The 25,787-nt window shown below is 36.5% G+C and overlaps 1 protein-coding gene, 1 non-coding gene and 1 pseudogene across 2 annotated transcripts in view; all 3 read left to right on the forward strand.

Moving 5' to 3' along the window:
* MRE11 (MRE11 homolog, double strand break repair nuclease) overlaps positions 1-25,787 on the forward strand; it is a 62,220-nt gene that overhangs the window by 26,766 nt on the left and 9,667 nt on the right. Inside the window, exons 13-17 of the mRNA XM_069469055.1 lie at positions 690-863; positions 4,663-4,725; positions 12,077-12,296; positions 13,584-13,664; positions 20,886-20,944. Of these exons, the coding sequence (XP_069325156.1) occupies positions 690-863; positions 4,663-4,725; positions 12,077-12,296; positions 13,584-13,664; positions 20,886-20,944 (597 nt within the window). The remainder of the gene's footprint in view (positions 1-689; positions 864-4,662; positions 4,726-12,076; positions 12,297-13,583; positions 13,665-20,885; positions 20,945-25,787) is intronic.
* Positions 16,335-16,460, forward strand: LOC138385616 (small nucleolar RNA SNORA51). The gene has a single exon (XR_011233836.1). It is a non-coding gene; the product is annotated as a small nucleolar RNA SNORA51 (small nucleolar RNA).
* On the forward strand, positions 22,087-25,707 carry LOC138383608 (U2 small nuclear ribonucleoprotein auxiliary factor 35 kDa subunit-related protein 2 pseudogene; annotated as a pseudogene).

Genomic DNA, 25,787 nt, shown 5'->3' on the forward strand with positions numbered 1-25,787 from the left:
AATCAAGGAGTTGGCATTGCTGTGTTCCTTTTTGGAGTCTCTAAGGGGAAATCCATTTCCTCCCCTTTTCCAGCTTGTAGAGGTGCCTGCATTTCTTGGCTCTTGGTTCCCTTCTTTTATCTTCAAACCTAGCAATGTTTTGTCTCTCTGACCATTTTCTCACAGGTATTTCTCCCTCAGACTCCCATCTGTCTCTCTCTTCTACTTTTCAGGACCCTGTGATTACACCAGCTTCACCTGGGTGGTAGTGGCTGCTAATCTCTATTTTACAGACAGCTGATTAGCGCCTGAATTCTCTTTTGCCACGTGGTCACAGGTCCCAGAGATTAAAATGTAGACATCTTTAGGGCGCCATTATTCTGCCTTACACATTGGTTAACCTAATCTCTCGTGGTCATCAACTGCCATTTTGGGATTGTCTGTCCTAGCTACTCAGGCCCTTTGCATTGTCACCTGTCCTGTACTCCCCTCCCTTTCCTTGTTTTGACTTTGCTTTTTCTGGCCCTTAATATTTACCAGTAGGCTTAACTACTGTTCACTGTTTTGGGGTTTTTTTCCTTCAATAACTAGGTAGCTTTTTTGTATTTTTCCCTGGTAACATTATTCTGTAATTTTTCTTGCTCATATATAACTATTTTGTAAGGAATAGATACCATTTCTGTATCCAGTGATTTGTATCTGTCTTGCAGAATGTCCAGCTCTCACTGCTAACAGAAAGAGGGATGGGTGAAGCAGTACAAGAATTTGTGGACAAGGAGGAGAAAGATGCCATCGAAGAATTAGTGAAATACCAGTTGGAAAAAACACAGCAATTTCTTAAAAAACGTCATATTGATGCCCTAGAAGATAAAATTGATGAAGAAGTGAGTAATTAATTTGGGTGTCTAGCCCTATTTAGACAGTCTCTCTTTAAGAGTAGCTCTGAGTTTTTTTCTCATAAATTACTGTTTAACCTCTCTGATTAGTTTCCTTATCTATAAAATTGAGATAATAAAATGAGGATTAAATTAGAAAATGTCTAAAAGTGCCTAGAATAGAGTCTTACATATAATTGTACTGAATAAATGTTAGTTGTGTTCCCCATAGATCGTAGCTTCTCTAGAAGATCCTGGAAGGACTTTCAGATGAACCTTGTAGGATGAAAATTCCTGCTCATTTCAGTTTTTTAGTAAGCTTTGATTGAGATTTTGAATTTTATCTATAAAATTTATTCTCTCTAAGCATAAAAGCAGTGGAAGAACACAGGAAAAGCTGTTTAGATTTGACTACATAGAAATTTTAAATGTTTGCACATCAAATTGTCAGAAAATTAAAAAGTGTTGACATGGGAAAATATTTTTATGTGGGCAGAACTCTTATAAATCTTTAAAAAAATAAACATTTTAATAGAATAATGAACAAAGGACATGAATAGGTGGTTTATGAAAGAAATATAAATGGCTAATAAGCATATAAAAAGTTTGTTTAGCCTACGGTAATCTAAGAAACTCATATTTTTTATTTGTCAAATTGGCAGTGATTTGATAAAAGTAGTATCTAATACACTGTTGAGTATAGTATTAATATTATGTTTGAACAGTGATTTGAGAAAAATAATGTCTGGTACACTATTGTTATAGTATTATGTTTGAACAGCTTTACTGAAAAGCAGTTTGGCAATGTATATCAGGAGATTTAAGAAGATTTACCCTTTAACTCAGCCCCAGAAATTTTCCTAAAAAAATAGTGAGAGATTTATGTATGGAATTATTTACCTTTGTGTTATCTATAGCAGGGAATAATTGCAAATGTTTTGGTACAATAAATGTTGGCATACCTACAATATAGAATTCTGCATAGCCCTTAAAAATTACATTTTTAAAGACGAACATGGAAAAATATTTCCAACATAATGTTAAGTGGGAAAAGAATTCCAAAGATGCAAAACTATGCACAATATAATCCATTTGTTTTTATTTATATGTGTGTATGTACACCACGTGTGTTCAAAATCAGAATCCTTATTGCCATCAGTGAGTTATCTAACCTCTCTGTGCCTTGGTTTCCTCTAAACAGTGGGGATAACAATGGAACCTCCTTCAAGGTTGTTATGAGGATTAACAGAATGAAGCCATGTAAAGTCCTCAGAATACTGCCTGACACATAGTGCTTGCTTGGTGTTTTACTCTGACTCTCATGTTTCCTCTGTGAGTGACTTAGCACTTTTAGTATGCTGCCTACCACCTAGAGCACTATTGCATACGATGCCATCTTTTTAAAAAGTATTATTCCTGTATTTCCCTCCTCTACTGAATCATAACAAACATGTTATTATGTCTTTGAGCTTAAAAAACAAGCAAAACTCTCGATCCCATTTCCCTTTAGCTACTACTCTGTTTCTTTATTCCTCTTTGATGGCAGAATTGCTTCAAAGAGTTTCTGTATTTTCTCCCCTAATTCTTCTCCCTCCTTTTTCTCTTTGACCCATCCATTCAGGCTTTTGGCCCCATCATTCCAGTGAAGCTGATCTTGTCAAGGTCACCTGTGACTTCCATTGCTAAATGTGCTGTTTTTGCTATCTTAAATCTTACTTGACCTCTTCTGGAAACATTTTTTTTCATTGACTTTCAGGACTATATGCCCTTCTGGTTTTCTCCCTACATCACTGCTTGCATATTCTTAGTCTCTATTCTTGATTCCTCTCATCTCTCCAACTTCTTAAATTGGAGTGCCCAGAACTCCTCAGTCCTTGGATACCTTTTCATCGACACATACCCTTTATGATTTCATCCAGCTTCCTGGGTTTAAATGCCATCTGTTTGGTGGTAACTTTTAAAGGTCTAGCCCTAATCCCTCCTATAACTCAGGACTTCCATAGCCAACAGCCTACTAGACATTTCCATTTGGGTGCTTAAAAGACATTTCAGAGTTTTAGCAGTTCCACTCTGAATTGCTATTCCTCATCCCCTGCTCTCAAACCTGCTCTCCTGTAGTGTTCTAGTGGAAGCACCCTTCTTCCAGTTGCTCAGGCAAAAACCTTGAAGTTATCCTTGGCTTCTTTCTTTCTGTCACCTGTATGCTGTCTAGAATTTCTTTTATTTCTACCATTAGAATGTATATGCTATCCGACTGCTTCTGACCACCTTCCTCACTACCATTGGTGCAGGGCATCGTCATTTCTCACCTGGATTATTCTTCCACACCTGATTCTATCTTCAATTCAGTGGACTGAATCCTCACATATTTGGGACCTAGTTACTCCTGCCTACAAAAAAAGTCTCACAAGGCTTTCTTCAGGCTGGACTTGTGTCTCTACCTTCATATCTGCTACAGCTACAGCAACCTCCAACATACCAAGCATACTTTTGTCCCAGTGCCTTTGCATGTGTTCTTTCCTTTGATTGGAATGATTTCTCCCAGTTTTCTCCATGATTTATTCCCTACCTCTCAAAATCTTTCCTCGTATATTACCTTTTCAAAGATCCTTTTGTGATCATCTTATTGAGATGTAACCTCTCCTCCATCTTCCTGATTTATTTTATTTTTCTCTGAGTACTTACCTTTTTGCAAAGATTTCACAGGTTCAGATATTTGAATGGACTTGCAAAACTCTTCTGAGCATACTCACTTAAGATTTTTATTTATAGGCAATGGATATAGTGCAGTGAGAAAAAGAGTACAGGCAGGCATTAAGGATCTGAGAGACACCCAGGCATAAGCTCCCAATGTCCTTATTTGTACACCTGGATTATCACTGGATTGAACACCAAGATTTTGCAGTATTCCCAAGGATTATGCTCTCGGATCACATAGCAAGGTTGTGCAGGTTGAAAACCATCAGTGAAAAACCGTCCCAGAGGTTCCCCAGGGATAAACTTTCTGAGTCTAGCTGTAAATTAACTTGATCCTTGATGCCTTCTGAAATATAACTTCTTATTTGCTACCCCTCTCCAATATATACACTAGATTGTAAACTCCATGAGGGCAGAATTTTTTACTATTCTGTTAATTGCTGTATTCTCAGTTCCTACAATAGTGCCTGGAACATAGTAGGTGCTCAGTAAATATGTGCTAAATAGATTATTAAATAAGTGGGGCTTTTTCTCTAACTACATAACTTATGAGCAGAAACTATTACAAAAGAAAGCTATAGTATCCTTCTCAGTACCAGGACCACAGTCAGCAAACATTCATTCACTAGTTGACTGTTGATAAAAGTGGATCTTTCAGGGTCCCACCCACCTAAGATAACATTTTAGAGAGCCCCTGGATGTCTTGCAGCCAGATGTGTTAGAGAGATTTGAGTGATGTCATAAATATTCAAGCCTCATCAAGGAGAGATTTTTGTTTTTATCTGTTGTACTAATAACACCCATAGGATATTAGGATTTTTTTTTCTCTACAGTCTGACAGACTGTTTTCCAGTGACATGTAACATTTTGGCAGCAGGTAATGCAATTTTGCTTAGGGGTAATATATTTCTTTAGAGTACATTTCTGAAATTTTAATGTATAAGTAACTGGAAAAATAATGATTTCTTTAGTCAGTCTTCTGTGAGACAAATTGTAGTTAAAATTCCAAGTTTTATGTTATAATGTAAAGTATTTCTTAATCAACTGTAGCCCATTACCTTATTTTTATATAACTGGAATAAACATGTTTGTGATAACTCTTATGATCTAGGTACGTCGTTTCAGAGAAAGCAGACAAAAAAACACTAATGAAGAAGATGACGAAGTTCGAGAGGTAACTTTTTTGCCGTAAATTCCTATGCTTTGTTAAACTAGAATAACTAGTAGGTTTATTTAGAATAGTAGGTCCGTTGGTATGGTGGGCAGGAGTGAGCAGGGGTTGGCTGAGGATAGCTGCCTTTGATTGATTTCAGTTCAGCCTGCAAATATTCTGCCTGTTGACATTGGTTTTTTTTTTTTTATTTTCCTTTTGCTCTTGTCTAAAACTTATTTAATTGTATGTGTGGGGGGGGGCATATGCAACAAGAGCCCTTATTAATCAAAATAATATCTAATTGTTAACAAAGCATCTTACAGATACAAGATAAAATCTTACCCTACAGAGCTGATACTGTTTTGGGCCAAAAAGAAACTTAGTATTTTGGTTAACAATGTTACCATGGATAAATAGTTTCTATCATCTGTTCTAAGCTATTAAAATTGGTTTGAGGACCATCATCACTGTCTTCTCAGTCTCTTTGTAGGTTAGGAACTATAAATTAGAAATCATTTACTTGAATGTTGGGCCTTTGTCTGGTACTTGATGAATTCATGATTTAAATGTATTTTCTTATTTTCTAATTGACCTAAGTGTTTTATGATTGCTATCTAGTATTTAAAAGTTATTTTGTAAGTTATTTACTGTTGGTTTTGATTTGATTGCTTTCATTCAGCAGACATTTTGCATAGTGTCTGTTATATTAGGAATACAAGTATGAAAAAGGTATGGTCTATGTCCATAAGATTTTTTTCAGTTTAGTAGGTAAGAGACATTCATGACGAAAATATTTATTGAATCCTTTTTGCTAGGCACCTTACACTATCTTGGTTCCCATTTTATAAATGAGAAGACTGACACCAAACTCAAGGTCTAGGAAGAAATGATTCTTGGTTCTTAGATCATCTGGCTTCAACTTGATTAACCCTTTCAATTTATTAGTAACACTTTACAGAAATATTTATGTTTCATGTCCTTTGTGTTTGAAGCCACTAATCTGAGTTTTTCATTAATCTTTTAAAAGAGAAAGAGTAAACATTTTATATAAGGAAAGAATTACGAGTTTAGAGTCCCAGCTATGTTTTAAGACTTTTGCAGGTAATTGAGGTTTCCTAGGTAATTTTTCAGCAAGCCATAGGATGTTATAATTTTTTTCATTCTCTGTATACTATTTAGAGCTTAGGTAATGGAGTTTGACACTTTGCCAAATATAATATAATTCACAGCTTTGCAGAATCATTTAGCTCAGAATATGAATCTCAGTACCATGCTTAAATTATTGAAACAAACAGACAAAATTATTAGCCCTTCCATTTAGAGAAAGAACATTATGCTTTAAAGTCTCTGGTTCACGTGGCAAAACTCTCAAGTCTCTTCTTTTAAGTTCACATTTAAATAAAGGACCAAACTGTAAATATTAGGCTTTGCAGGCATATATAGTCTCTGTCATATATTCTCAGTTTTTTTTAATAGCCCTTTAAAAATATAAAAACTATTCTTAGTCTGACCCATAGTCCTTAGTTTACCTGGCCTCTGAGTTCTTATATTCTATCTGAATTTGAGGCAGGGTCGATATCCTCTTTCAAAATGTATTATAATACCATGCACAGTCAGCAGAGTGAAAAGGTTACACAGAATGGGAGATAATATTTATAAATTGTATATCCAATAACAAATTAATATCCAGGATATATATTTTTTTTTTTTTTTTTTTTTTTTTTTGAGACAGAGTCTCGCTTTGTTGCCCGGGCTAGAGTGAGTGCCGTGGCGTCAGTCTAGCTCACAGCAACCTCAAACTCCTGGGCTTAAGCAATCCTACTGCCTCAGCCTCCCGAGTAGCTGGGACTACAGGCATGCGCCACCATGCCCGGCTAATTTTTTGTATATATATATTTTAGTTGTCCATATAATTTCTTTCTATTTTTAGTAGAGACGGGGTCTCACTCTTGCTCAGGCTGGTCTCGAACTCCTGACCTCGAGCGATCCACCCGCCTCGGCCTCCCAGAGTGCTAGGATTACAGGCGTGAGCCACCGCGCCCGGCCTCCAAATGTCTATCAGCACATGAATGGATAAACAAAATGTGCTATATACATGCAATGGAATGTTATTCGGTCTTAAAAAGGAATGAAATTCTGATATATGCCACAATGTGAATGAAACTTGAAAATGTTACGTTCAGTGAAAAAAGCCAGATGCAAAAGGACAAATGTTGTATAATCCTACTTATATGAGATACCTGGAGTAGTCAAATTTATAGAGACAAAGTAGAGTAGTGGTTACCAGGGACTGGGGGAGGGAAGAACGGGAAGTTACTGTTGATATGGTGTTTCAGTTCGGGATGATAAAAAAATTCTAGAGATGGATGGAGGGTGATGGTTGCATAACAATGTGAATGTTCTTAATGCCGCTGTACTACATTTAAAAATGGTTAAAAGAATAAATTTATGTATATTTCACCACAGTAAAAAAAAAAAAAGCATAATACTAAAATAGTATGATTTCATATTAATTTCTTTATTTTTTTAATTTTTTGGAGACAGTGCCTCGCTTTGTCACCCAGGCTGGAGTGCAGTGGTGTGATGGTAGCTCACTGTGGCCTTGAACTTCTGGGGTTAAGCCATCTTCCCACCTCAGCCTCCTGAGTAGCTAGGACTACAGGCACAGGTCACTTAAAAATTGTTTGTAGAGACAGGGTCTTACTATGTTGCCCAGGCTGGTCTTAAAAACTGGCCTCAAGTGATCCTCCCACCTCGGCCTCCCAAAGTGCTAGGATTACAGGCAGCACTCTGCCCAAATCAGTTTCTTGTTAGTCCTTTTATATTCTCAAAGGACATATGTAAGAAAGACATTTTAGATTGCAACTTCTGCCCCCTAGAGGTACCATTAAAACGTCCTCTTTTAAGCTTTAAAAAATAAATAAATAAATAAAAAATAAAATAGTATGATTTCAGATCTCCCAAAAAGTGTATGGAAACATCTTTGTGATTGGCTCTAGATCTGCACTCATGAGGTGAATGAAGTCTTAGAAGTAATGTACGTCAAAGATAGCAATGAACTCCAAAGTCTTTCGTGTGGAAAAAAGTAGAGTTAAAATATTTGAATGTAGTGTTTGAGATAATAAAAATGAAGATACAGTATTTAGACAAAGGGAAAAATACAAAATTTAGAGATGATGGTTGATAATTCATTTCAAGAAAAAGTCATAATAGAGCATATGCGGCCGGGCGCGGTGGCTCACGCCTGTAATCCTAGCACTCTGGGAGGCCGAGGCGGGTGGATCGCTCAAGGTCAGGAGTTCGAGACCAGCCTGAGCAATGAGCGAGACCTCGTCTCTACTAAAAAAAACAGAAAGAAATTATCTGGCCAACTAAAATATATATAGAAAAAAAAATTAGCCGGGCATGGTGGCGCATGCCTGTAGTCCCAGCTACTCGGGAGGCTGAGGCAGTAGGATTGCTTAAGCCCAGGCGTTTGAGGTTGCTGTGAGTTAGGCTGACGCCACGGCACTCACTCTAGCCTGGGCAACAAAGCGACACTCTGTCTCAAAAAAAAAAAAAAAAAAAAAAAATAATAGAGCATATGCATTTTAAATTTTGCTAGATACTGCCAAATTGCTCCAAAGATGTATAGTTTACATTCCAACCAGTGGTATTTGGGGTTGCTTATTTCCCCACATCCTTGCCTTCATGATGTATTACTATATCTTTTGATCTTTACAAATTTAAGGGATAAGAATTATTTCCTACTGTTGTTTTTAACTCATACATCATTTTTTACTAGTGAGTCTGAGTAATTTTTATGTTTATAAATTATGTATATAATTATATCAAACATATGGTCATTCTCTTTGCCCAAATTTTCTTTTTTGGGTAGGGCTTTCTTTCTTTACTTGGTTTGTAAGAGTGCTCCTTTGAACACACTAGTGTGTTCTCTCTCTGTACATATATATAATAGTATAGCATATATAGAGTTTTTGCCATGTAAAGAAAGTATCCACTTATTCCTGAGGCTTGTTTAAATCAGGAATGGTTGGTGAATTACATGCCTTTTTGTGGAGATAAGTATTTGGGTTTTTTCTTCCTTCTATTAATATAGTGAATTATATTAATGTATATCCTATTATCGACCCATCCTTGTATCACTTTCTAAACCCTTGGTAATGGATATTCTGATCTTTCCATATGCTCCTGTATTCTCTTTGTTTGCTTTCATATTCGTAAATAAGATACTGTAATTTTCTTTTTGGGCATGCAGTCATTTGTTAGTATCATGTCATTATGGATTTGTAACAATATTAATGGCTTTTTTCTTTATGCTCTGGCACTATTGAAATAGCAATAGGATTATCTGTTCTTTGAAAATTTGGTAGGATTTACCAATGAAACTTCCTGGTGGTGGTCCTTTTTGGGAACATATTTCTTTTAACAGTTTTCTCAAAATTTTCTTTGATAATTGGTCTGTTGAGAGCATCTGGGTTTTTTTTTTTTTTTTCTTGTTTCAGTTTAGGTTATTCATTTTCCAAATTATATAGAATTGAGTATTCTGTTGTAAGTCTTAATTTTCTTTGGATCTCACCCCCATTCTTATTTCTAATTATGTATATTTGTATTTTCTTCCTTTCTATTAAGCTGTCTAGTGATTTTTATCAATATTGTTTTGTCCCAAAGGGCCAGTTCTTGCATTTATTAATTCTAATGTGTTTTTGTTTGAAATTTATTAATATATGGTTTTATCTTTATTCTTTCTAAAACTTTTCCTTGGATAGGCATTATTTTATTTTTCCTGACTTTTTGAATACAGAATTATCTTATTTACATTCATCCTTATTTAACAAGCTATATGCTTTTTTATAAGCACTGCTTTAGCTCTCTCATATGATATGCAATATTTTTGTTATTTTCTAGACATTCTATAATTTTAGTCTTGTTTTATAGTTTGCAGAGTTTTTGCTTTATTATTATTAGTATCTTATTTTATTGCATGATGATTAGACAGTGTGATAATTCTGTTTCTACTACCTAGCATTTATTGAGATTTTCCTTTGTACCCTATTATACATCTATTAAGTTTCATAGGATCTTAAAAAGAAGTATATTATTTAATTTCAGAGTACAGAATTCACTATGTACCAATTAGATCTATGTTATCAATTATGTAATTTAGGTTACCTTTTAAAGTCTACTTTAAAAAAATGCACAGCTGCTTCTTGTTATTTGTGGTAGTTATGTTCTATAAAGTTACTTCTAGCACTGAATTAGCAAATACTGAACCATTGCTCATTGGGGAAGTACAGGGTTAGGTTCCTGTGAGCCACTGGTGACAACATTTTTGTCAGCCAATCAATACATAATCTTTTTTATGTGTTTCTATTTAAAGACACCATTTAAGATATGTTGTTCATTCATTAACATTGAACTAACAGCAAACAGCACTATAATTCATACCTGAATGAAGCTTATCTAACATATATTTTCTCTGTAAGACACATCATAGTCTTGACTAAACAGCATTCTAGCACTATGCTGGAAGACCATTTTAAACACCAAATTACCAAGCAAAAGCACAAAAATGCAAAAAATGGCAATAAATATATAGTCATGTGCAGTGGTCCTATAAGATTATAATATTATTTTTACTGTATCTTTTCTATGTTTAGATATACAAATACCATTGTGTTGCAGTTGCCTGCAGTATTCAGTACAGTGACATGTTGTACAGGTTCGTAGCCTAGGAGCAATAGGCTATACCATATAGCCTTGGTATGTAGTAGGCTATACCATCTAAGTTTGCTTAAGTACGTGCTATCTTGTTTGTACAAAGATGAAATCGCCTAACGACACATTTCCCAGAATGTATCTCCGTTGTTAGATGACACACGACTATACCATAGAAAGAACACTTGTCTAAAGTACAAAAGCTAAAACCAGAAGCCAGAATGACTCATTGTTTGTGTGTGTCAGGCAACTCAAAATTTTCACCACTCTGCACATGTCTGCAGATGACCACAGAAGTGCCACAAGTATTGATTTTTGTGATCACAGATAAATATTGGCAAGTAGGTGAATTTGTAAACATGGAATTTATGAATAATTAGGATTGATTGTACTTCATTTGGGACAGGAAAGTTGAACCAAAATCTTTCTACCATTGTTTCTTTTTATTTTTTGTTGAATTCCTTAACGTCTTTTTTCTTTGCGTTGTAAGGCCATTGAGCTCTTAGTGCAGTGATTTAGCTGTTATTTCACCTCAGCTAAGATCATCATCATGAGGTTATGTTACCTCTTACCTACAACCTCACTTCATTCCTACTTCTATCCTGCCTGCCTTCTTGACATCTGCTCATTTATCACTGTTTCTCCTTACTTTATGGTATCACAGAGCTTAAAAATTCTGTGGTCATCTATTCTCAGACCCAGAGCTTGCCATTGCAAGCAAGAGAGACTGTTGTCATGGCCTCTTGGGATATATACTTCAATTTTGGAGAGCTCTACAATGCCTGAAACTCAGCTTTCTCCCTTAGCCAGGTCAAATAGTCATTATACTCATTAATTCTTCATAGCTTGTGTGTTTGTGATTGGAGCTATTTTCTATTTTTTTTGAGAATGTTTTGTTTTTGTTCTTGTTACATTTTGATTGGTTGAAGGGAAAATCAGGGCAGAATTGCTTTTATTCTAATTTTAATCCAAAAATCTGTGTTCATTTTAGAGTTAGAATATTTGGCTAATTCTCAAACTTGTCTTTCTAGATGGTTTCTTATAAAAAATGTATGACATATTGGTTTTTATCCTTTCTTGGGCTGTCAGTTGATATATTCTACTTAATTCTTATATATTTATAAGATTATTATTTATATTTTTCTGATTACAAAAGTAATTTAGGAAAAGTACTAATATATTATAGAAAACTTGTAATATTTGGGAATAAAAAAACAAAAATACCCATTTTATCACTCAGAGATAACAGCTATTTTTTATTTTTTTTCTTGTTATTTATTAAGAGCCATTCTAAAAAGTAGCTCAAATGATGACAATCTCTTATAAATGATGTGCGAAATTAGGGATGATTGCCAATATTTCTTCTAGTTCTGAAAGTTTTGAATCTGTGAAATTTTATTTTTCTTGGTAAACCTTTTCAAAAGGTCTCATTTTATAGGTATTATAGTATTATAAATTGATCTGACAGATAATCAGCATTAAAAAACGTTAAATATGATTGGTGGGGAATTTCTTTATATTTTTATAGCATGATTAGTGAAAAATAATACAGACAGTTTGACAATGTTAAATGTTTATCTGAACAATTACATTACGACTTTCAGGATGCTGCATTGTCTCCATATGTGTGCTTTCTCCTTGTTCCCCCTCTCAGGCCATGAATAGGGCCAGAGCTCTCAGATCTCAGTCAGAGGACTCTGCCTCTGCCTTCAGTGCTGATGACCTTATGAGTATAGATTTAGCAGAGCAGATGGCCAATGACTCTGATGATAGCATCTCAGCACCAGTGAACAAAGCAAGAGGCCGAGGAAGAGGTCGAAGAGGAGGAAGAGGGCAGAATTCAGCATCGAGAGGAGAGTCTCAAAGAGGAAGAGGTTAGCACTGAGTAGTCTTTTGCACATTCAGACTTGGCAGTTGAGTGGGAAATACAGAATTTTATCTTTTCAGAATTGAGTTATAAGTTTTAAATTCTGAAACACAATTTTTTTTTTTTTTTTTGAGACAGTCTCAGTTTGTCGCCCCAGCTAGGGTGCAGTAGCATCAATCATAACTCATTGCAACCTTAAACTCTGGGCTCAAGTGATCCTTCTGCCTCAGCCTCCCGAGTAGCTGAGACTATAGGCATGCGCCACCACAGCCTAATTTTTCTATTTTTTTGTGGAGACAGGGTCTCACTCAGCCTGGCCTGGAACTCCTGACCTCAAGTGATCCTTCTGCGTTGGCCAACCAAAGTGCTAGGATTATAGGCATGAGCTACCATGCCTGGCCCAAAACACAATTTTTTTTTAATTTATTTTTATAATGCACAAAGACAGTCTTTAATGCAGTTCTGACATGTACCTTTTACTTAAATGAATGGCCACATGCCCCGTAGAGTTTTAATTGTTCTTAACACATTTTTTAAAAGCTTCACTGTTCTGTTCTTACAGAACCTTCTGGGTATATTGAATGTCATGTTCACATGTAAAGGTAATAGGCAAATATGAGTTGTTAAGGAAAATGGCTAGCTGATGGCCATTGGCAAGAGGAGGAAAATTCCAGATCCATCAAAATTGTTATTTTTGTTGCTGTCATAAGATACATATACTCATATGCTTATAAAGTGGGTGTCATAAAATTTGTTTAAAAGAAAAAACTACCCCCAGACAATTTGATTTCTAAAAGTAATCATTAACATTATTTTTCATCATTGTATTTAATGTAACACTATTGTCATTGAATAGTTCAAACAAACAGAAAATGGTGATCCAGTGACTTCTTGACACATTATATAAATCCATCTCCAGGGATGTTTTAAAATTGTTTCCATTAAATATTTATCCATAGGAATTTTATGCTGGTAAAATAGAAATTTAGTTTAAAATTTCCAGGGCGAGAAATCCCCATCTTCTAATGATGATTTTCATCATCCTTACATTTACAAAATTTTTTCTTAAATTTTAGTTGGACAAATGTGAACCAAATATAGTCTAAAAGAATAGTCTCTGAAAATTGGTCAGACTCTGAATGTTTCTTCTCGTATGTGTCTTTGGGTTTTTATAAATAAACTATTTTATACAACTTTATTTAGCTTTCATTTTGGTATTGTGTTTTAAAAAAAAAAAAAAAAACCTTAGCTACTGATAGGATTATATATTGACTTCTCATTATTCTAACATCAGGCACTGGTCTGGAGACCACTACCCGTAGCAGGAGTTCAAAGGCTACTGTGTCAACATCTAGAAATATGTCTATTTTAGATGGTAAGTATAGACTGCAAGTTATTTATCAATTCCAACATAGGAGGACCAAGGTAATCCCCTTTAGGAACCCTCATTTATTTGTGTCACCATCATTGGGAGACTTAAAAGGGCAATTAGGATCACCAGATAAATTATTCCTTAAAATATCTTTGCCATGCATCAGAGCTATTAAAATGGGTAAGCTTCAAAAATTATGTTTGTAATTCCTTACTTTTAGACAAGTTTTATTATCACTCTTTGACAGAGAGATCACAACAGCATAGAAAAGTGAGGCAGTTAGTCACTAGACTGACAGTGGTTGAAAGAGAGGGGAACTGCCTCTCAATGTGCTGTTTGTCTTGCTTTCCCTGTGCTGCTTCTGTCAGTCTCTTCTGTCCATAGAGACAAGTCAGGTGAGCTTCCCTTGAGAAAAATGATGGCTAAGATCTTGGAATTAGTTTGTGTATGTTCTATGGTCTAAAAATCGGCTTCAACTTAAGGGGATCTATTTTTAATATTACAGTTTATGAGATCAGCCTAAGTTGTTAGTCATATTTATTACAAAAAGTATATGTTAAGATAGGTAGTGATGTTTTTTTCTACCTGGCATTTAGAATATATTCTTTTTTTTTTTTTTTTTTTTTTTGAGACAGAGTGTCGCTTTGTTGCCCAGGCTAGAGTGAGTGCCGTGGCGTCAGCCTAGCTCACAGCAACCTCAAACGCCTGGGCTTAAGCAATCCTACTGCCTCAGCCTCCCGAGTAGCTGGGACTACAGGCATGCGCCACCATGCCCGGCTAATTTTTTGTATATATATATTTTAGTTGGCCAGATAATTTCTTTCTATTTTTAGTAGAGACGAGGTCTCGCTCATTGCTCAGGCTGGTCTCGAACTCCTGACCTTGAGCGATCCACCCGCCTCGGCCTCCCAGAGTGCTAGGATTACAGGCGTGAGCCACCGCGCCCGGCCTAGAATATATTCTTATGTATTTTATTTATATTATCTATTATTTGAGGTTAATTGTTTTCTCACTTTTTCAGCTAGGATTCATTTTTGACACACTGGGGAGTTGAACCATTAATAATTCTCCCAAGATGAAATTTATCAAGGGTAAAAAGTATAAACTGCATTTATATCCAAAAGGACAGTTGCACAAATAGAGTTGTGAGAGGTGTATGAGTTTAACAGAACCCAGGTGAAAAAGGCTTAGGTCAGTCAGTAAGAGTTGCGCAGGTCAACCTAACTGTCCAAATCTATTGATGTCTTAAGCAGTAGTCATAGAAGTAGCGAGCCTCCACAGCAAGGAAGTTCTCCTGGGTACTGAATTGGACGTACTATGCAAAGAATACTGTACGTAACTTTGGAACTATATTTCAAGAAGGACATCAACTATATATGATCATTCAGAAGAGAAACCAAGTAATATAAAAAATGGTTGAAGGAACTTGGGATATCTACCCTGAGAAAGATTCAGATCTTTACATAGATTATGTTCTATCATGTGAAAAGTGAAATAGATTTGATTATTTAGTCCCAAAGATAGTGGTGGTTTTAAATCTATTTTGGCTTATGGATTCTCTAAGAATCTGAAAGGTATGTCTTCTCTCCCTAAATAAGTACTCACATGTGCAGTTGCACCCAATTTCAAAGGGTTCAGGGATTCCTGTGAAGCCCTTGCATGTTCTCCAGATTAAGAACTCACAGCTCATTGAGGATGGATGGGAAAAACTAGAAGCATGCTCACTTAAGTTTATCATCTGATAGAATGGACCTAAAAGACTTAAGAACAGCTTTCTGCTTCCTCATTTTATAGATGAGGGAACTGAGCTAAGCAATTTTGTCCTGGGTTGATAAAACTACTAATAGTAACAATAATAGCTAATATTTATGAAATTGCATGCCTTTTAACAAGTCTGTGGGGTAGATAGATACTTATTATATTATCCCTGTTTTACAGCAAAGGAAACTCAGACTTTGAAAACACAAGTAACTTACCCAAGGTCTCATAACTAGTCAGTACCAGAGCTTGAAATGATCTCATGTTCTTTGGACTCCAGAACCTGCAGTTGACCACTGTGCTCTTTTCCAGAGCAAGATAAGATTAGAAACCTAGCTACGAGTTCTCAGTAGGAGGAGCCTTTGCATTATACAGAATAACCTATCTAATTAATATAAAGATGGAGTAAGCTACCTTGGAAGGAATTGAGTTGTCACTCCCTTAAAGTTTTCAACATTTTTTGGATGACAGCTGACATTGGAGAAAGGATACAAACATCAGATTGATTAAATGACTCTTAAGGAACCTCATCAGAAATTCTATTGGTGTATTTTTACTCAAATATTATTCAGTGCTTCAGGAAAGCCAGCTAAGATTCTTCACTTTTGACTTCAGAAACATGTCTTTATTGCCATTTAGGAAATGGCATCCAGAAAAATGCTACTCCATTCTTGGTAAGTCTCATACAAAAGCAGAGAAGATAGAGAAGGCAGCCTGGTAAATTGAAAAGGATCCAGGCTGAGTTGAACTCCGAGTTCAACACATGGCAGCCTTGTGACTTGAGACAAGTCACTCACTCTCTTAGTTTGTTTACATGTGAATTGGGAATAATCTCTACTGTACTGGGTTATTTTGAAGAGTAAATGAGCAAAATGCCTGGTACACAGTAGGCATTTATGAAATGTTGTCGTTATTGGTCTCCTGGTGCTTACCACAGGCCACGCTCTTGCACTGACTGTGTAGAAGGAGGAGGCAGAGTAAACCTCCCCCACATGTACCCCGGCCCTGTGCCTGGTCTGTATTGTGAATGGGGGGACATGGAGTTAAAGTAAATGAATGAATGTTTGTTATAAAAAATGAGAAAACAGAGGAACATAGGAAAAGAGAGTGAATAAAGTATGAATACTTCCATGTTAAACCACGAGCAGTTGGATAGCATGCAACCGACAAAGTCATGGATGATGTCGATTACCCACCTTTACCTGAGCCCAAATTGCCTTTTTTTGTCCTGGCTTGATTGTTTCATATGAAGCTTTCCTTGACACATGGGTAGAATTAGTCACTTAAAGTGAGTCTTTGGGTTTCCATTGTTGTTAAGAAATCAGATACTAGTTAAGCTTATTGCTTTTTTTCCCTAAGTAATCTGTTTTTCCCTCAGCTTGCTAGCAAGTCTTTGGTGTTCTTTAGTTTCACTGTGATGAATCAAAATATGGTATTCTTTGTTATCCTCCTTAGGATTTATTGGGCTTCATGAATCTGTGAATTGGTATCTTTATCATTTCTAAAAAATCCGTAGCTATTATCCTTTCAGATATGATGGTATTCTTTTTCTCCTTCCTTCTGGGTCTTCAGTTAAATAAATACAAGTCTTTTTTACTCTGTCCTCCCATGGCTCATAACCTCTCTTGTATTTTCTGTTATTTTCTCTTCCTGGGCTACAGTCTTAGTAATTCCTCTGATCAGTCATCCAATCCACTCATCTATTCTTTCAACTGTCTTTTAATTTTTATTATTTGTTGGGGGATGGTGTAGAAATTCTATTTGGTTCTTTTTAAATATGCCCTGTCACTTTTAATAGTTTTTACAAATTCCCTGCAGATATTTTTAGGTCTGTCTTTAATTTTTTGTGTGTGTGCATAATAAGGATATTTGTCTTGTATTTTGTGTCTAATAACCTAGTGTCTGAATGTCTTTGGCCTTTCCGTTATCTCTGATTTCTATTTCTGTTGGTTCTTATTTATGGCGACTTCCTTCCTTCCGTGCGTTATCTGTCATCCCTAGAAAATTATCAGTAACAATAATCTGACACCTCAGATGAAACTATCTTCCTCCAGAGAAGATTCATCTTTGCTTCTCCAAGCTTGTAGGGCACCACAAGTCTTAGACCACTTTGAACTAAATTTATAATTTGAGGGTTATTTGGACCAGTCAGGTGGTATGTGCTTATGAAATCCTGTTTACCTCTGCTTCTCTCTTTAACCATTGGGGTCCCATCCTAGGGAAAGGGGGAAATGCATCAGGATTCCCACCTGGGGCAAGTCTTGGTTTATAGTATCTCACCCTTCCCCTCCAGGACTCTCAAAACTAATGTTAACATTTTCGCAGACTGAAGGTGAACTTAGGGAAAGGACTCTGCTTGCCTCTGTGAGTCTAGCTTTTCTTCAGTTTTGGCCTAGTAATTCCTCACTATGTGATCATCTATTCAATGGCATTAAGAAGTTGTTTGGGTTTTTTTGTTTTCTAAATATTTGAGGTAGCATTTTGGGTAGTCAGCAGAAGTGTTTGGATAACAGCCTATGGTGGACAGATACAGAGGTTTTATGTTTATTTTCTTTATTTAAAACACATGTGTGGCTGCCTCCTTTGCATCTAGGACTCTATGTCTCATAGGGGTTTTCATGAGCATTTTTTTTACTTTTCAACATCAGCTCCTTTTGGAACCACTATGTCAATGAGACTTTCAAAGACACTCCTCAGTGAATGCTGCTGTTACCCATTAATAGCATGGACTAAAGTTTCTATTTGTGTAGAGAGACTAGAGACCATTTATGGTGCTTTAAAAGTTTTAGAAATTGGCCCAATTTTTTAAAAAATAATAATATTCATCTGTGAAGAGGCCATGTAAGCCAAATTAATATAAAACTTCAGATTTCTGAATTATGTTCCAGGCAGCGTAGCATTGTGGTTAAGAACCTGGGCTCTGGAGTCAGGCCTGGTTTTGTCGCTCAGACAGCTCTTCACTCACTGGCTCGGCACCCTCGCACTGTAGGGGCCATGAGAACAGGATCTGCGTCATTATTCATCATTGTATCCACAGTGCTTGACACATAGTAGGTGCTCATTAAATTTTAACATCTGAGAATGGACTCAATAAAAATTACTTAGAGATGGTATAGCATAAAGGTTAAGAGCATAGTTCCAAAGTCAGAAAAATCTTGGTTTGAATCCTGTTTCCTTTGATTTACTGCCTGTTTGTCTTCCAGCAGATTCGTGAAGTTTTACATCTTTAAGTTTCAGTGTTCTCATCTGTAAGATTGAGTAAGGATTGATTGTATCTATCTCATTGGTTTATTATGAGGATTAATGAGAAATGCAATATGAAGGACCTGCACAGTCTCTGTGCATGTTAAGCCCCCAGTAAGTGTAGACTGTTGTTATTCCTTAGGCATAAAATTGGTGATGTCGTGCTGACTTCACAGAGTAGTTATATTAAATGAGCTTAAGTATATGCAGTACATAGCACCTAGAAAAAATTCAGTAGATGCTTGCTGCTAATAGTATCAGTGGCAGTGTTTTGCAATAAGTTTATGAAGATGGTCTAAATGTGTCTTTTATCTAACTGATTTGATCTAACAGTTTTGCTAATTTAACTGATGACTTCCAATATTGGGCTTTTTTTAAAAAAAAATGAACTGGTTTTTTAATGTGAATTCGTGAAACATTTTTATCAGGTTAAATGTGATGTTTTATAAGCCTCTGGCAAAATAACCATGGGATACTAACTATATTTGCCATCACTTTGGGACAGAAGCAAAAAATTAGACTATAAATTCTAGATCCCTATTATAAATGGAGAAGTGAAGAAATAAATAAAGTCAAATTCTATTATAACAAGCTCCATGGAGTATGGAGGTTTATCGTTGTACTGAAATTTTACTGGGAAAGGTAGAAATTACACTTATATAAGAATTGACAGCCCAGATTTTTCCACCGAAGTTAGTCAGTAAAGGATTAGCAACTAAGCGAATAAAAGCCACTACCTTCACATTTAATTTACCACTGTGAGTACCACTGCTGCTACTACATTTACTACTACTAACAGCCACATATATTTGAATGCTTTCTACCTGCTAGGTACTTGCCAAAGTTATTTATATTAACTACCTCTTTTCCTGTCAACAGTTATCTGCATGAAGTATTTTGGTATTAATATTAACACTATTTTACAGGTGGGGAAATTGAGATTTAAAGAAGCCAAGGAACTTGGCCATAGTCAAGCTACTAAGTCAAAATGAGTCAACTCCAAAACCAGGGCTCTTAATCATCACACTGTATTGCCTTCCTAACAAAACATGGTGCTTATTTTTCTGATAAAGTTTATTTGTTTCAGAGATATTTATTCACCTTTTGCTATCTACTGGGGATAAAAAGAAAGGTTTCTAATTTTCAAGATTCTCCAGAGTTTGAGGAGTCAGTGAATAGATATTGAGCAGAAATATTCTTTGAAAGTGTTATGATCACTGGCTTTTATACAGTTGCCCTGTCTCGCCTTTTGGGTAGAGTGGGGTGTGAGAGCAGTAATTGAGTAGCGCAGATAAGAACTCTGCTTCTGCCCCTCATCTCTCTGCTCAGGTATCACAAGATTGGGGATAGAACCTGGAATAGGAAACATGAGCAAATAAACTTAGACTAGGTAGAAAAATTCCTAACATTTTCTGACTTGGAGAATTTTAGACTTTGTGGAATTCTTTTGAGTGTTCGGCTTTTTAAAATCCTCTTTCTTTCTTTCTTTTCTTTCTTGTCCTGTTATTTAGTTTGTGGGTCAACTTGGAGGAGATTTTTTTTGATACTAGCAAACTGGTAAGGCTAAGGAGAAAATAAACCTCACTTAGGTGTTTGAAATTTATTATAGGTTTGGATCTCAAGGGAAAAGAAGGAGAAAGATAAAGGATTAGTTAAATTTTAAGTATCTAAGTTTACGAAGCAAAAACAGTATGGATTCAAGGGAATTTTTATCATGGAGTAAAAGATACGCTGTTTTGTAGAATTCTCCTCTGGTGTATCTCTTAGGTAGTCAGTATGGCTGCCAAGGTAGAGGAGAATGAGAAAGCTCTTCTGGGACCACATGGCTCCTGATACAGCCACAGGAAGGGTATCCTGACTACAAATAAGAAAGGGATTAGGAGGCTTGCTTTCAGTGTATTTGTAGTTCAGTTGGTTAGGCGATCAGAGTTTATCCTTGAGGCATTTTTCTATAAAATATTTTTAGTGTGGGTATATTTATGAGCACTGCTTATTACTATATTTGAATAAGCTGGGAAGACATGAGACTGACAGCTAAGCATTGAGTTATTTGAACATCCAATTTCCCCTCCCTTTAGATTTTAAAAAACATAAATGGTTTTATAATTTGTCATCATGGGTTTTGCAGATGGGACTTAGAAAACCTTCAGCTAAAGAAATGTGCAAGTCTTCCCAAGTTATTTTAAAAATAACACAACTCATGTTTCATTTCTTTCATTCTAGTTTTTAAATCTACAAGACAGCAGCCCTCCCGAAATGTTGCTACTAAGAATTATTCAGAGGTAAGGAAAAAATGTTTTATAGTTATGTTTTAGTAATTTATGTTTCCTACGTTATGTATTGTCAACTCTTTGTTTTACAAAGTAAATTAAAGAAGAAAATTATGGAATATTAAAGCTGGAGAGAACTTTACTGGTTATCTTTTTTTTTTTTTAAACATGCCAATATCACCAAAATGGTTTCATTATTGTCACTGACAACAAGGGCAACACTACAATTGTATCATTATTTTGTTTGGTTTCTTAAACATTACTTAAGTATGCATTAAAAATATGTTTACATTTAAGAAATATGACACATTAAAGAAGTCCTCTGTAAACATATTCCCTTCTCAATGTATTTTCATGCTTTGTTTCATACATAAATAACTTAATCTACAAAATCATAAGTAAAACTATCAATTCTTATGGCCTAGAAGTATATACAAATTTTGGAGGTTAACAGAAGTGTTGTCTTTATGATTTTACAAATAACATGCTGTATTTGCAGTGTTTATTATCAAATATATCAAAAAATATCAAATATGATGCTATCAAATATCATAAGTTCTTATTATCTCTCAACCTGTTCTGCCAATAATAGACCTTGCAGTGCACTTGGTAAAAATGACATGCATTTAAAAAGTCAAAATGTTCAAAAGCCTAGATTTTTAAAAATAGCAGAGAAGGTTTTATTTCACTATCAGTCTTTTTTTGAGACGGAGTCTCGCTCTGTTGCCTGGGCTAGAGTGCCATGGCGTCAGCCTAGCTCACAGCAACCTCAGACTCCTGGGCTCAAGCGATCCTCCTGCCTCAGCCTCCCGAGTAGCTGGGACTACAGGCATGTGCCACCATGCCTGGCTAATTTTTTTCTATATATATTTTTAGCTGTCCAAATCATTTTTTTCTCTTTTTACTAGAAGACGGAGCTCTTGCTCAGGCTGGTCTCGAACTCCTGACCTCGAGCGATCCACCCGCCTCGGCCTCCCAGAGTGCTAGGATTACAGGCGTGAGCCACCGCGCCCGGCCTATCACTCAGTCTTATTAAAACCACTTCAGGGATCCTGGGGGGCGGGGAGGAGAGGGGAAGGGAGGGGAGGAGAGGGGAAGGGAGGGGAGGAGAGGGGAAGGGAGGGGAGTGGGGGAGGGTAGAGCAGCGTGCTGAGATGGCGGCGCCCGAGGGGGTGGCGTTTTGTGAGAAACCGAGCCACAAAAAGTACCGGGCCGCCCTGAAGAAGGAAAAACGAAAGAAACGTCGTCAGGAACTCGCTGGATTGAGAGACTCAGTACTGTCACAGAAGGAGGAGGAGGAGGAGGAGGACGCTTTCACTGAAGAACAACAACCGGAAGAAGAGAAATTGTTGGAGAGAGAGAGGCAAAAGTTGCATGAGGAGTGGTTGCTGAGGGAGCAGAGGGCACAAGAAGAATTCAGAATAAAGAAGGAAAAGGAAGAGGCAGCTCAGAAACGGCAGGAAGAGCAAGAGAGAAAGTTAAAGGAAGAATGGGAAGAACAGCACAGAAAAAAGAGAGAAGAGGAGGAGCAGAAACTACAGGAGAAGAAAGAAAGAGAGTTGGAAAATGGTGCTACATGGCAAAACCCAGGACCGCCCATGGATTTAAGAATAATGGAGAAGGATCGAGCTAATTGTCCGTTCTACAGTAAAACAGGAGCTTGCAGATTTGGAAATAGGTGTTCACGTAAACACAATTTCCCAGCATCGAGTCCCACGCTTCTTATTAAAAGCATGTTTACAACATTTGGAATGGAGCAGCAGTGCAGGAGAGACGACTATGACCCTGACGCAAGCCTGGAGTACAGCGAAGAGGAAACCTACCAGCAGTTCCTGGATTTCTATGATGATGTGCTCCCCGAGTTTAAGAATGTGGGGAAAGTGATTCAGTTCAAGGTCAGCTGCAACTTGGAGCCTCACCTGAGGGGTAACGTGTATGTTCAGTACCAGTCGGAAGAAGAATGCCAAGCAGCCCTTTCTCTGTTTAATGGGCGTTGGTATGCAGGACGGCAGCTTAAGTGCGAATTCAGCCCAGTGACCCGGTGGAAAATGGCAATTTGTGGTTTATTTGAGATACAACAGTGTCCAAGAGGAAAACACTGCAATTTTCTTCATGTGTTCAGAAATCCCAATAATGAATTTTGGGAAGCTAATAGAGACAAGTACCTGTCTCCAGGTCAGACTAGCTCCTCGTTTGGTAAGAACTTGGAGAGGAGAGAGAGGATGGGCCACCATGACGAACACTACGGCAGGCAGAGGAGGAGGAGAAGCCCCAGTCCAGACCACTCCTACAAGAGAAACGGGGAATCTGAGAGGAAAAGGAGCAGTCACAGGGGGAAGAAATCTCACAAACACATGTCAAAGAGTCGTGAGAGGCGCAGTTCACGAAGTAGAGGAAGAAAAAGGGTACGGAGCCGCGGGAGCCGCGGGAGCCGCAGCGCATCTAGGTCCAGGAGTCGTGGCAGGAGGAGGTCAGACAGTAGAGACCCAAATGCAAGTAAACCTGTTTTGTTCTTTCATTCGTTCGTTCTTTCTTTCTTTCTTTTTTTTTTTTTTTGAGACACAGTCTCCCTCTGTTGCCCGAGCTAGAGTGCTGTGGCGTCAGCCTAGCTCACAGCAACCTCAAACTCCTGGGCTTAAGCGATCCTCCTGCCTCAGCCTCCCGAGTAGCTGGGACTACAGGCATGCGCCACCATGCCCGGCTAATTTTTTGTATATATATATTTTAGTTGTCCATATAATTTCTTTCTATTTTTAGTAGAGGTGGGGTCTCGCTCTTGCTCAGGCTGGTTTCGAACTCCTGAGCTCAAATAATCCACCCGCCTCGGCCTCCCAGAGTGCTAGGATTACAGGCGTGAGCCACCGCGCCCGGCCTGTTTTGTTCTTTAAAAAAAAAACAAAAACAAAAAACCCACTTCAACTTGTCTGACTAACGAGTGAATGCATATACCATCGTTTAAATGGTATCTAACAAAATCTAAAATTTAAGAAACAATAAAATCATATTAAATCCATAGTCTTGCCAAAAAAACTTCATTGAGATTCTGTTATAGAACAGAATCAGCATTATCTTAAATTTTCTAAAATTTATCTTTGAATCATCACTTTGATGAGTTAAGGCTTTAAGGGTAAAAATAATGACACACAAAATGATTTCAAAAAGCCATATTTATAATTCCTGATACAGAACTTTAGTTTTTGTTTAATGATTGGAAATCCTTATTTCTTCAGAAAATATTAAATATCTGTTGAAATGTACTACCTGTCTAGTGATTTATTGAATAACCACTCAAGATTTATTAGGTGAGCACCCAAATTACTTTTATGTAATAAAAGTAAACGGGAGTTTTGCATGTTGGCTATGTTTCATTTTATACATTTTTTTTTAGTTCTTCATTTGTAGGGTATAAAACTTAAAAAAAATTCTCAACTAACATTTTCATTAGATTTAAATTGTTCAAACTATAAATAATGCTAAGCTAAGCACTGTCATTTCCTTTAAAATCTAAATTTCTAAAAGTTTTTCAATCAATACAAAAATGCTCTGGTTCATATTATTAACTGCCCAACAAAGTGTTTACAAAGGTAAATATTCTTTGTTAAAGAGCAGATTACTAGAAATGTTTTCCATGCTCTTATTTAAAAAAAAAAGATTCTGATATACATAATGAATCTAAATCAAAATTCACAAATGCTAGCCAAAATCCTATCAACTTCCATCCTAATACAACATAAATGCACAGATTTAATGCATCAACAATTCAGAATTTAAGTATATAATGGAAATGCCAACAAGTCATAACTACTACACATCACTACTGATGGGTTCCACCATACTTCAACCAACCACAGCAGATGTGCACATCTGATAGACTGCTTAGAAAATTAAAGTTATCAGAGCTATAAATAAGGAGTACATAAATATGAACATAATTCCAAAGCTGGTAAAAAAAAGTAAGATGTGATATAAACACATCTGATAGTTCTCTCTGTAAGTCACTTTCCACACTGATTTACAAAGCTATGGTTTTATAATTCTCTTAAAAAGGAAAATTTTCCTACACTGATGCATGCAGTAATTTCATTGTACATTCTTGACTACAAACCAATCTTCAAATCCTCTTGCAGAGCTTGACATATCTCATCAGAATTTCTCCAGAAAGTCGGCTTGTCATATTTTCAGCAGCCTTTAGTGCTTCAGTAGCCTTGTGAAGCTCCTTAATAACCGATGATAAAGCTTCTGGGTTAATTCCTTGTTCACAAAGCCATACACAAATAGACCAAATTTCCATATCTAAGCCAGTATTCAAAATTCTGGAATTCTCGAGCAGAATGGCATTCAGGATGGCCTCTGCGGTCCTCCCTCCCCACCCCACTACACTGCTACTGCTGCTGCATGACATAGTGGAGGCTGAGGGAGGCTTTATCAGTTATCTTTACTCAAGATTTCTAGGATTTGATTTTGTTTTGTTTTGTTTTTCTCTCTTTTTAAAAATAATGATTCACATTATTAGAAATCCGTAATTGTTAAATATGCAGTAATATTTTTAAGGATAACAGTGTTGAACCAAAAGGGCACATGCATGGAATGCTAATATTGAGGGTGAGTTCAGTGCATATAAGAGGTTTTATATATAAACCTCATATACCTGAATTCCTTTTGTTACTTACACTCTCATAGTACTGGTTTGTGCCTTAACGTCTGATGCTAGACTCAAGACAGACTAAAAGGTTGGAGTCTAAAGATCTCTGTGTTCTGTTCTAGATTTAACATAGGCTTTCTGCTCTTCCTTTGGATTCCAAAAAGAGTGTAGTATCAGCTTGACTCTCCTGTTACCTCACTTTCAAAACCCATG

The sequence above is a fragment of the Eulemur rufifrons genome, chromosome 6 (assembly GCF_041146395.1).
Source record: "Eulemur rufifrons isolate Redbay chromosome 6, OSU_ERuf_1, whole genome shotgun sequence".
In the NCBI taxonomy this organism is placed as follows: domain Eukaryota; kingdom Metazoa; phylum Chordata; class Mammalia; order Primates; family Lemuridae; genus Eulemur; species Eulemur rufifrons.